General features: G+C 43.8%; 1 protein-coding gene across 1 annotated transcript in view; it reads right to left on the reverse strand.

Moving 5' to 3' along the window:
- Positions 1–1,659: 1,659 nt before the first annotated feature.
- The window catches only part of CMTM4 (CKLF like MARVEL transmembrane domain containing 4), a 38,022-nt gene continuing 26,625 nt past the window's right edge, over positions 1,660–13,056 (reverse strand). Inside the window, exons 3-5 of the mRNA XM_069026386.1 lie at positions 11,187–11,285; positions 10,118–10,287; positions 1,660–10,034 (exon numbers count right to left, since the gene is read on the reverse strand). Coding sequence (XP_068882487.1) covers positions 9,872–10,034; positions 10,118–10,287; positions 11,187–11,285 — 432 coding nt within the window. The 3' untranslated portion in view covers positions 1,660–9,871. The remainder of the gene's footprint in view (positions 10,035–10,117; positions 10,288–11,186; positions 11,286–13,056) is intronic.

Genomic DNA, 13,056 nt, shown 5'->3' on the forward strand with positions numbered 1-13,056 from the left:
GGTGGGGGCTTTTTGGTTTGGAGTTGTTAGGGGGTTTTTTTTGGGTGGTTGGAATTTTTGGGGGGTTTTGGGGTTTTTTTTGTTGCTATTGCTTTTGTGGAGTTTGGTTGGTTGGTTGGTTTTGGTTGTTTTTTTTAAGTAAGTCAATTTTTAAATCTATTTCTGTGAAGAGGAAAATACCAATTCCAACGTTAATTTTCACCAGGAAATACTTGTCCTTTTCGTTTATGTACTTTGGACATAGCCCATCACATTTTGTTAGCCTGATCCATGAATTAATTAATTACAGTCTTCCTGGGAGACTGAAGGAAGACCCAGTGTCTAAAAGTTAGACAAAATAATTTATTTTTCTACATTTGACAGCTGATGGAGCTGCTCCCAACCCAGGAGCACCATGGATGACACCCTGGATAATGCCACAGTGCTGACAGCCCCACACAGGCAAAATGAACTGGCCCCTTGTAAGAGCAGGTGGCTCCCTCAGGGAATCCTTCCCTTGTGCCACCACCTGTGCCCACCTCCCCACACCCCCCAATCCCTCCCGAGTGTCCTCAGTGCAGCACCCACATTCCCAAATCTCTTCACAAACTCCTCCATCCCCCCATGCCTTTCCACAGTTCTCACCTGTATTGACTCAGTGCTTTCAACTTGTACCTAAAGCACCTGGAAAACAAAACTCCCACCAGCACCACTTGCAACCCCCAGCCCATGAGGCAGCAGAGTATCACCCCACTCCCTGGGGCATTTCAGCCAAAAAATCTCTTTCCAGTCCCAAATGGGCAGCTGCAAACCCCACAATGGAGCATTCCAGCCCATGGCAGCACACCAGAAACACTCCAAGAGAATTCCACCACAACCACCTGAGCAGCAGAGCAGTTCCACATTGCTCCCTCTGACCTCTCATCAAGGCCTCTCACATGGTTTCCCATTAATTCCTGCATCCAGGAGTGTCCCACGGACAGCCCCAGCCCAGGCTGCTGTGGTGGTGTTTAACCCCCACACACAAAATGCATTTTGCAGCTGCCCTGGCTGGATTATGAGCCCAGGAACCCCCCCAGTGCTGGACCGAGGGGTTCTGCTGCCTCTTGGGGTGGTTTAACCCCAGCAGTCCCCAAGCCCTTGCAGGGCTCGCTCTCCTCCCAGCAGTGGGATCGGGCAGAGAACGGGGAGGGGGAAAGTGAGAGAACCCCTGGGCTGAAATAAAGACAATTTAATAGGGAAAGCAAAAGCTGTGCTCACAAGCAAAGCAAAACAAGGAATCAATTCCCTGCTTCCCATGGGCAGGCAGGTGTTCAGCACCTGCAGGAGAGCAGGGCCACATCCCCTGGAACGGTGACTGTGGAAGACAAACACCATCACTCCAAACCTCCCCCTTCCTCCTTCTTCTCCCCCTTCATATACTGATGTCATAAAGTCTGGAATATCCCTCTGGTCAGTTGGGGCCACCGGTCCTGGCTGTGTCACCCCCAACCTCCCAGGCACCCCAGCCCCTCCCCAGCATGGCAGCACACAGGGCAGGAAAGGCCTTGGTGAGCTCAGCAATAACAAAAACATCTCTCTATTATCAACACACATCCAAAACAGCCCCACACCAGCCACTGGGAAGAAAATTATCCCAACCCAGCCCAGCCCAGGCCATGCTTACAGATGAAGAGGCTGTTTTAGTACTTTAATATGTCCATTTATTAAACAGGAAGTCCTTCACAAATGATTCCATACTATATTGATTGGGCTAAGTGTTAGAAAACTACCATTTCTCCTACATACAAAAATACAGACTTTTACCACTATGAAGAATGATCAGAAGAGTACCGTGAAAACCCAGAGAGCTCAAATCTTCCAATACCAGAAAGAAAAGACAGAAAGACAACTAAATTTAAAAAAAAATGTACAAAAAGTATTGTGCCCATATACAAAAGACTGGGAAAGCAAAATGACATTTAAAACTGATAAATACACCATTTAAATTATGCTGCAACAGAATGGATTTTAAAACCAAGACTGCTTTGTGTATTGCAAGACTTTACAATTCTTCAGCTTGTGTTTTTTGATTAGCACAGATACCAACAGAAAGGACACAACAAACTGAAAGATGGTTACTGGTGCAGGAACAAGCTGGAGGTTGTGTTTTCTTGCAGAGTACCTTGCCTTTGAGCCTGGTCAAGCATTCCCAGGACACCTTTCCCAGCCAGAGCTGGCAGCTGCTGCTCTGCCACCAGTGAGTTCCAGCTGTGGGCACGGCAGGAAGGTGCTCCCAGCTGGAGGCACCACTTTGGACCAGCTGCTGCAGCACCGGGCTCTGTGAGAACTGCAGAACTCAGCAGAACAATGGGAAACCCTTCAGGGCTGTGAACTGCCTCCAGGTGAAGGTGTGCTGCCTGCTGATACTCCTCCAGTCCTGCAGCAGGACCTGGTGATCAGTGGAGCCCTGGCCTGCAGCCCCCGAGGCGAGGGGCACTGCCCAGGGAAGGACAACAGTCGGGTGCTGCACTCGCACACAGAGGATGCTCCGAGGATTTTCCAGGACAGAACATTGCAGGTTTTACTTCAAAAGCAAAGTACCAAGGGTATTACACAGACTTGTGCTCATGTGATAAAAGGAAAATTGCATCCCCTTTGCTCAGCCTGAATGGAATTCTAACCTGGTACTTCCATAATACCTCTGAGCTGTTTGCAATTACAAATCTGTCAACACAGCACCTGTAACCCAGAGGGACAAAGTCTTTTGGTCAGGCCTGGATGCTCCCTCCTCAGAAGCTGTAAATCATGCATGATGAGCTAGAATTGGAATGTTTGGATTGGGCTGCAGAGTCTGTCTAGAGGACCCAGAGTCAGCCCTGAGGATACAGACATCCCACACTGAGCATCCCTCTACAAGGCTCAAGGAAGGAAATCTGGAGCACCAGAAATGTGCTTCATCTCCAGGCTCAGGTGGCAGCCGAGGGCAGAGCAAAGGAGACACAATCTGTGATTCTCTAGGGGTCAGATTTAGTGCACACAGGGAGGGAAGGCAGTGACCACAGCAGCCATAAACCTGGTGTTGGTGGGAACAAAGCACAACGAGGCCAGAGCTGCATTAGTGACTCACATTACAAAAATAGTGTTTACTGGATTAATAAATTTACATCTCTATTCCTGTGAATGACAAGTGTTTGTACCACACATGGAAGGCACCCTAGGTGAAGCAGTTTTTCGGTATTTGTTTACAATTCTGTGAAAAGACATACAAAGTGTCAACTTCCAAATCAAATTCGAGCATTATAATGAGAAATAAATACATACTTTACTATTTTATTGTGGGTTCCTGAACCCTTACAAACTTCAACATATACAAACAGTTTCAAATGACACTAACACAGAAGAGAGTAAGTCTAGACAGATATAATGATTAGCTAAGTCATTCGTCCTATTATGTCATAAATGTTGTGTCTAAAGTATAGAAATCATTTTAAAATGCAATAAATTGGCCACAATATATAAATCAAAATATTTTCTTACGCCAGGACTGTGGTGTATGAGTTAAAGCTCGATGAGCTGTAGTGCTAAGACACTCTCCCTCCACAAGATCCAACAATAGAAACCGGTAAACATTCAAGATTAAAGTATAAACAGTAGAAAAATGAAGGTACCAATTGTTGTAATAAAAGGGTGCTAGCCAGGACCACTTTAACCTGCAGACATCAGGACAGCTGTAACATCACTAAAAATATTTAGACAACACTACTTTGGGGATTAAAAGGTTACCAAAAGTGATAAATCAGCCTAGTTAAGAGAGGATGTTTTCTTTCAGACACATGAAGGTTTTAATTAAATATGTCTATTGAGACATTTGTCCAAAGCAAAACAATACAATACCCTGAAATTTCCTGTGCTCTAGACAATAGCCTGTGACAGTCACAAGAGGCAGATGCTCAAGTTCCATTCTGTTACTCACATCCAGATGTTATTAAAATAGCTGTAGGGACCAGCCCCAATCAAAAAATAAGAACCCCCCCAGATACTCTGTTAAAACAACCTGGCTATTGCCTTTTTAAACGCTCCTATGTCCTCATTCTGACACCGTGAAGAAAGTTCCCACATCCTTCCATAAATGCTAACTGGCTTTTTAAAGTTTTACCCATGAAGTCCATGGGATACAGATAAAACCTTCGTAGTAAACACAAAGCTCTATGTTATAAATATGTCAATCAAGGTAACTATGTATACTGTATATAAAATTAAATATCTTCTGTTTGCCAAGTATAATTTAAAAAGGAATATCTGTGGCTAGTTATAAAAAAATATTTATTAACCCATAGAGATTAAAAGGCAATTTCATTAACTCCTCCATCCAACATATATGGAAGAGCTGTACTGGGATTCTGGATAGGTAATTTTATCTAATCACATTCCTATGATAAATAGACAACTTTCATTTCTGGGCATATATAAGAACACTTTTGAAAGCTGCATATCCCAAAAGAAAATTAGATTGTGTTGTATACTCTAAATTAAAGGCTACCAGAAATCACAGTGTAAGTAGATTTTTTAAAGATTACTTTTAGCATACAAATGTTTAAATTATAGACAGATTTTAAAAAATACAACACAAAAAAAAAAAGACCAAAACAAGGGAACCCTTTCAGGTTGGACAGCACCACTGACTTGGTCAAGCAGATCTCTCAAGGTGGCCAAGTGGCTGACAGGGAAAATAATATACCAGGAAAAAACCTCTAAAATGTCATTCAGAGATTTCCCGAGTATTTGTATAAATTCATTTTAACCAACTCCCTCTGTCAAAATAAAGAGAGGGGACACGGCATAATTTCTATGAAGTATTTTCAAACGTTCCGTGTGTTTTTGTACTGATTTCAGGATCATTTTAGAATGCTTTTGTTGCCATTAAACCCACACACAGGACACCTCTATCTGCACAGTAATTCTGAGCTTTGCTGGCCCTCCAGACAACAAACAATCCATTATTTCACGCTACAAGTAACACGAGCCAAGTGCCTGATTTTCAGAAGTGCCACACGTTGGCTTTACTCCTTCCCATGGGACTGAGCAGAGCCTGGATCCCCTCTGGAGCAGCTCCTCTGGAGCAGCCCCAAGCCAGCTGGAAGCTGAGCCTGGACAATCCCAGCCCCCTCTCAGCCCCCCCCCGAGCTGCTGAGATCACCAGGACCACCATGGGTGCACAGTCTCTCCACTGTGGGTTCTTCCTGTCCATGTATCCCTTTGAAAGCACTGGATTGTCAAGTGTCCTCCTCACATCTCAAATTCCTTATCAGACTGTGTGCCTTTTTATTATCCTGAGTACCTGCTGAAGATTTTTGGCTCCAGAGCTCTCAGGACAAGAACTGTTCTTTATGTTCCTCCATGGACAAAGCTATTCAGTATCCCAGCTGAGCAGCAGAGAGGATATTATTTTCTGCACTGTCTGAACTGCTATTAAGTTTGGTTTCATTTTTTTTAACTATGCCCTAAAAAACATTATTCTTGGTTATTTTAGATTTTTGGTGAGTTTTTTTCCCTCACAAAAGAAAACAGTAGAAATTATTACAAAGTTGTCATGAGACAAGAAAATAACAGATAGAGAAGGAGGCTAAGGAAGAGGGAGGAAGAAAGGATTGCATTAATAAAGCCACATATTAGGTAAGCATCTGCTGTGTCCCCACATCCCCAAAACAGCAGAGCAGTCCCAAACACCAAACTCATTTAGAGACCTTAAAGCTCATGAAAAGCTAGTGGTGCACTGCCTCAGACCAGCCCCGTGCAGCCTGCAGCAGATCCACTCTCCTGCTGTGTGTCAGCACTTCATGAACCACCAATTCTGCTCTGGTGGGAGGGGCAAGCAGCACATGGGACAGAAAAATTCACAGGGGGAAAAAATAAATTATTACCTCAGGGAAGAGTGGGAATCTTCCCCTCCTCTTTCTAGAAGCAGCAATGAAATACAGAGAGGTGAAACAAGTCCAGACCGTGCCACGAGACGCAGAGTGCACCACATGACAAAGCCAGTGAAGAAGCGACACACGCTGCTCCTTTTATTGAAACCCCATGTAAAAGCCACCTTATAAGTGAAAGATGAGCTGCTACCAAGACACAGATCTTTGCTGATGCTGTGCTCCTGAATCCAGTGATCAACACAGACTGAAATATCAACTCAGTGCCTGTCTCTCAGAAGGCACAGGGAGATCAATCTCTACCCCTCCCAAGCTCTAAGCACATGGCTCCTACCAGGAATCTCACACCAACACCAGCTTTCCACAGTCCCACGGGAAAGACCACCCAGCCCAAGCCTCCTAAGCCATCAGGAAAGGGAAGAGCTGAAATAAAGGGATCTGGACACGTTCTGATCTTCCTGGCACTGCAGCAGACACTACACAGACCAACAAACAAGGCTTAGCAAGAGTTAAATATTAAAGCATCAGATCTATGAGGCACAAATATTCCAAATGAAAGGAAAAAGTGGAGAAAGAAGGAATTGGCTTTCCTCAGATACATAACTCAGTTCCTCTGGGGCTTCAGGAGCTCCTGCTGGGGCCGTTTGCACAGCACAAGGATGTGGCACAAACCTCACCTGGGCAGTGAGAGGCAAACAGACTCTTCCAGCACTGTGTAACAACTCCCAAGCTGCTGCTCCAGTCAGATCTTACTGCTTAATATTTTGATGTCTGGGCATAAGCTGCAGAATTTAGTCATTTCTACACACAGAAATACACAGATTCCAGGTCTAAGGGCCTTGTTTGATCAAAGGGGACTCATCCAAACCATTACTGTTTCAAGCATCCTGCTCCTACCAAGTTCAAGTGTTTGCTTTAATTTGGTTCTGTTTACACTGGGGTTTGAGTCCCTTTATGGAGCTAAACAGCACCCTTAAGGACTAAAAGAAATTATCCCTATGTGCTGGCAATTACAAGCAAGACTGAGAGAGAAGCAATTTAATGTCACTTTTCTAAGCAAGTAAAAAAAAATTTAACTTTCCACCCTGTTTTCTTCCTTAAGGGTTTTTTCGTGTGACTGCAGTTAGATAACAGCCTTAAAACAGTACCTCTCCAATACACTGTGTAAAATTAACTCAGGGGGAATGAACCACATATACATCAAATAATATTTCAAATGTAGTTGTCTCTCACAGCTACTTTATTTCCCTTCCATAAAATCCAAATAGTAAATAATGTCTCTGCAGAGCAATAATAGCTCAAGATTTTTTAGAAAGTATATACTGTACAACACTAAAAATCATCTTTGGTCTCAAAAATCAGGAAATTACAAATTTACATTTGCTTTTCTTTTACGAAGTGAATCAGACAGTGTTTTTAAAATTAATGTTCTCTTTTGGATTCCACCCTGACAGTGTGCTAAGCTCAGGGTGTGATGGAACTAATAAATCCTGCCATTCTCAGCTGAAAAAACTTATCCCACCTGCAGCAGCCCCAAGGCCACTCCAGCACCACTGCCCAAGGACTGCACTGCACTGGAGGTGTGACAGCCCCACTCTGCTCCTGCCACTGCAGCTCAATGGGAGCTGGGACCTCACTCCAGACAAAACCCCAGAGCTACCCTTTCTCCAGGCAAGGAATTTGAAAGGTACTGAATTCATAAACCTAGAGAGGCACAAGAGCTCCCAGAGCTCTGCCCCAACCACAATGAGCCCAGGGAGCACAGGAGAGGATCTGGGAATGCTCCTTCAGCCCTGGCCAGCAGCCAGCAACAGGACAGACTCCTGACAAAATCCCCTTGGGACACCATCCTGGTCCCTGATTTCAGGTGGCAGCTCCACTCCAAAAGCACAGATCTTCTGGAGAACTGTATTTTGTATCTCAGTAGGTGAGTTTGGCTTGGTTTTGGTTTTGGTGTGGGATGTTTGGGGTTTTTTTTTTTTGGTTTTGTCTGGTTTGGGTTGGGGCTTTTTACAATCTTTATAGAGACTGCTTTGATGGCAGTTTACAATTCCAGACTGGGTGTGCTTGTGCTACTTTCAAAAGTCTTGTAATGATTGACATTGCAAACTCTGCCAGTCCTGGGCAGTGCTGGCAAACAGCAGGGCTGTCACAGCACTTCTGGCAGTAACAAATTGCTCTTTCTTACCACCCTGGCCATGGAACTGTCATGTACTGATCAGGGAATGCACCCAGGTGAGACAACCCTCTGTGAAATGTCTCTGTTCTGATCCAACTCCAAGAGATGGTGGTTCCATCTTCTTTTCAACTGGTGTTCCCTTTGGCATTACATCCAATAAAGCACAATAAAATTTTACTATAGGAACTGGTAAACCATCATTCACTAAGAAAATGCAAATTTTCCTTAACCTCATCAGTAACTCTTGAATTTTAATCTCCATCTTAGCCCCTAAGGTGAAATGCATTGTAGATGTCAGTAAAAAATGAAAAGGCATCACCTTTGTCACCTTTTTTCACTCATCAAAATAATTCTCTGCTGCTCAATTTGAATATTGCAGCGTAAGGTTCACACCTTCACTATCCCAGTTCCCTCCAGTATTATAAAAGCCCAGGCACTTCTCCTGATCTCCTGTTTGGTGTCACCTGGTTTTCATGGTTAAAATAATTTATCCACCCTACACTGCCAGTTGTTCTTAAGGCTCCAGGTACTGCACCCACCCTGAGGAGTGCAGCTCCATCAGGACACAGAAACTCAGGCATACATGGCAAACAGTTCCACAGATTTTCATTTTCCTCACACCAGAAAGGAGTTCAGCTCTAGAGATCTTCTCCCACACACACTGTCTTCACACAGGCACACAAATGCCAAATAATGCACTACAGAGATAAAAAACACCAAAGAAACAGAAAAATCTGAAGAGACATCTTCCTAATAATATTGTGACATTGTCAAGCCAATTACTGCTGAATTTGAGTTGTGAGTAGAGAAAATGTAATTCATTCATGGAAGTACAAGGAAAATAAAAAAAAAAACTTCAGTTAAGTAAAACTATTTCTAAACAAATCCATACAATCGTATTATTTTCCAATTAGCTAAATTCATTTTCCAAAGAACAATTAGGGGAAAAAATCTGCAGAAACACCCAGTTAAAATAAAAATCAGGTTTACCTACTACCAATGGGTTTAATTTTAGAACAACCATCCTTCCAAAAAGAAATATTTACTTTACATGAATCACAACATTGCAATCTTAGGAACACTTTAAAAGCACATAAATTTTTGCTAGCTCTTCCTTACCCTGGGCTTGGAGGGAAAGCAAGTTCTAGCAACAATTTCTAGAAATGTTGAACCTTTAAAAAAAAAAGAAAAAAGGAAAAAAAAAGAAAGCCATGGCTGGAATGTAAGTCTATAGGATGACAACCCCTTCACTCTCTACTGTGCCCCTCAAGCCCCTTTCCTCCACCCTGTCTCCTAAATATATTTATTTTCCCACTTTGGACTGAAAACTGGAATGTGTCCCAACATGAGCAGACAACCACCTATTCACACTCAGTGCACCCCCGTGGCCACCAGTGACCACCCCAGCCCCAGCCCAGTTCAGAGCTGGCCAGTGGCCCTTTCCCAGCACGCTGCATCCATGAGAACACGTGGAATGGTTATCCAGCAGCCAGGCAGGTGTGCCAGAGGCCGCAGGGCAGAAGGGAGCAGGAGGACAGACAGACACAGTTTGGGATGGACAGACCCTGCTGGCTGACACGGGCCGTGGCTGGAGTTATTGCTGTGTGCCCCTGGCTCCTTGGCACATCTGGGTGTTCCACCTGTGGATCTCCCTCCTCCATCACCCAGCCAGGGTGGGGCTGCTCTGTCTTTGGGGCAGATGAAGGAACAGTGGATCTTCAGAGGGGGAAGGAAACTACTGTGCAGTTATCCAAAACAGAAACGTACTTCAGCACATATATATGTTGTATACTATATATTCTATGAGCTATATAATATAGGCACATATATATGTGGAGATCTTGAAGGGACCTTCCTTTTGAATGACCAACATTTTCTGCCTCCACAACAACAGCTTCTGGCTCAACGCATCTCTGCACTCATGTGCAGGGCTGGGCAGCCTTCGCCACCCTCGGATCTGCCTTTTCCTCCTTAAATAAAGCAAAAACCCTTATTCCATGAGGGAGTTGAGTGCTTCTTTTCCCTTTCAGTCCCATCTGAGGGTCACTGTCACGCATCCAGGCGCTGGATCTCCGGGCGATGCACGACCTCCCTGGACTCGGTCCGAGCGCGGATGTAGTCGCTGGTCTGGCGGCTGCTCTGCTGCCTGCTGCTCATCCGCCACTTCTTAATTGCTAAAAACGTGTTCACAGCATACACTGCCATTGCCAGGAAACCAAACACCTACAAGAAGCAGAAAGGGTTGTCAAAGACAATTTTTGAAAACAAGAAGAAAAGCACTTTCACAGCAAAGTCCTGAGAAGTTCAGTTTCCTGCATTATTTGCACTGACAAATCATCACGGCCTGGGAACTTGTTTTTCTTCTTCAATGAACTAGAGAATCTGCAAAAGTGACTAAGATCAATGATCCCAGAAAACAAAGTTCTCTGACTACCAACATGACAAATCCTGCAGTGCAGCCCAGTGGAAGACCCTCTTGTAAAGAAAGCAGCCCTTCATCCAAAAGCTCATTCCTCAGGGTGCCCATGAAAAGTGACAAGTCCAGAGCCTCAGCCTGGAGAAGCAGCTGCTTTGCAGTTTTTCCTCTATGTTTCTGCAGGACTCATGGGATTTTAAAAACCAGGTTTGAAAAGAAAGTAAAAAAGAAAATAAAAAGAGGTTGCCAACTCATGCACAAAATTAATTTGCTTGAACTGACTGTTGTAGATTTAAAACCTTGAAGTGCTACTACACTCACTCCACAGAACAAAAAATCATGTGTACTGAGCAAGAATTCAGCAAATTATGTGTAAGCAGGTTCAATTTCTTCTGAATTTTTGGCTCTATCTTTTCCATAGGCTTGCAACATAGAGCAGGATCATGTAAGGCAGCTATAGAGAAAGGCAAGTTCGACTGCAAAGTGTTCTTTGCAAGTCATTTTTCTACTATTCTTGCCTCAAACCTTAAGACAAAGCTCCAAGGATGTTAACACTCTTAAAATAAGAACTGCCTTATAGCAAACTGTAAAATTAGAAGTAAATTGTGATGGCAAAAGCAACAGGTATATTCAATCAATGAGTAAAAGTTAATTCTAAGTTTTAATACAAGATAAGCGTCAGATATAAACAAATTTAAATTCTTACCACAGCAGCAATTTCTGCTCCAGTTTTATGGTTTAAAGCAGCAAGTACTACAGAGGCAATGAAAAAGAAGAAAGTGCTGAGTCCAGTGTTGACCAGATCCTAAAAAACAAATTCAGTAGCATTACTAAATGATGATTGTTTGCTTTATCAGAAGTGATGACACAGAAGGGTGGAACAAGAACTGCAGCAAGTGCTCAGGTGCTGCACAGAAGGCAGAGGCTGTCACACAGGACCAGCAGCAGTGTTTGCTGCAGTCCCACAGCACACAGAGCACCCTGCAGCCCTGGGCCATCACCTCAGCCCAGGCTGGCTCTGGGCAGAGCTGTCAGCACAGGGATGGGCTCACCCTGCCAGACCCCAGCAGGTGCTGAACCAGCCTGGCTGTCAGACTGGGCACGGCAGGAACCTCTGTTCCCCACATCCCAGACACCAGGCAGGAGCTTTTCTACCCATTCCTTGAGGCCTTCACTGTACAAAACTGTGCATCCTGTGCCACTTCTGTGAGTAACAGCTGCCAGTAGTGTAAGAACACAGAGATTTTTACCTATTTATTGCACAAAACTGGTGTTTCAGGCAGACATTTTAGAACATAAGCACAGCAACACGCTCAGGGAAAACCCCTGCTTTGTTCCAAGTGAAGAAAAACAACTTGCTACACACAATTCATGTGCTGAACGTGTCACTGGTGTTCAGATGCTGCTGCTGCCATGCCTCACCTCAAACAGGGTCATTAACATCTCACTGGAACCAAAGGAAGAATTCTGTATGGCAGGTATTTGCACAAAAATAATTATATCAATACAAGACTAACCAATCAGACTCGAGGGAAAAAAGATTCAAGGGTGTAAATAACAGAAGAAACAAAGTCTAGATTCATTCAGGACGAGGTGTTCAGTGTGTTACCAGGATACCTTTCACATCTGATGTGTATGGACACTGCACTATCTGCATTCTCCCACTAAGCTGGGGAACACCATTCCCAAACCACAAACAAACCATGGATGAACAGGTGAGGTCAGGGTGGAGGGATCAAGAAAGGACAATTCAGCACAAACATGAAGTCAGTGGGAAGCAAATACTACCATAGGCAGAGGGGATGGAAAGAAAACCTGCATACAAGATTGCTGTGCAACTTACAGGCTTGAGGTGAAGAAAAAAAAAACAAAAAACCCACAGAAAACAAAACCACAGTGAACACAGCAACTCCCACCATATAAAACCAATCACAATAATTAGAATTCAAGGCCAATTTGTTCTACTTGACTCTTCTCCCACATGCAAGGCAGGCTCACTTCCTGTTACAGCTCCTTCACTTTTTCCATTTTTTAAAGATGATTTTATTTCATTTTTTTCCCAAAGTGCATCTTGTGAAGTGCAATAAGAAGTCAGGCTTAGAAAATTTAAGACATGACTCTAAACTGACTGCTGGGTATGAATCCCATAACTATGTTCCAGTTACACAGCACAAAGACTTTGAAGGGAACAGTGCCATCCAGCCACCCCCAAAACACCTCTTTTCCTAGCCATGATTACAGAATGCTTTAGAAAGTAACTGTAGAAATGGAAGTTTCTGGCACTGTGTTAATTCACAGGAAACTATTTTGAGGGTACTGACTCAGCAACAGCTGGTTACCAAAACTGAGTGTACAGACTGCATGAGGCATCACTGAGGCCTGATCCTCATCTCCAACAGGGACTTTCCCAAGGAATCAGAAAGGCTTCCATGGCTCATTGCCACTCCCACTCTCATGTCCAGATGTCATGAGCCCTGTAAGACCCAAACTCTTTATCAAATAGTAAAGAAGCAAAACCAAATCGTGAGTCTCACAAATTCCTACCCATTTTTCACCTGCTTGTGTACAGAGAGGTA

Source organism: Aphelocoma coerulescens, chromosome 11, assembly GCF_041296385.1.
Source record: "Aphelocoma coerulescens isolate FSJ_1873_10779 chromosome 11, UR_Acoe_1.0, whole genome shotgun sequence".
In the NCBI taxonomy this organism is placed as follows: domain Eukaryota; kingdom Metazoa; phylum Chordata; class Aves; order Passeriformes; family Corvidae; genus Aphelocoma; species Aphelocoma coerulescens.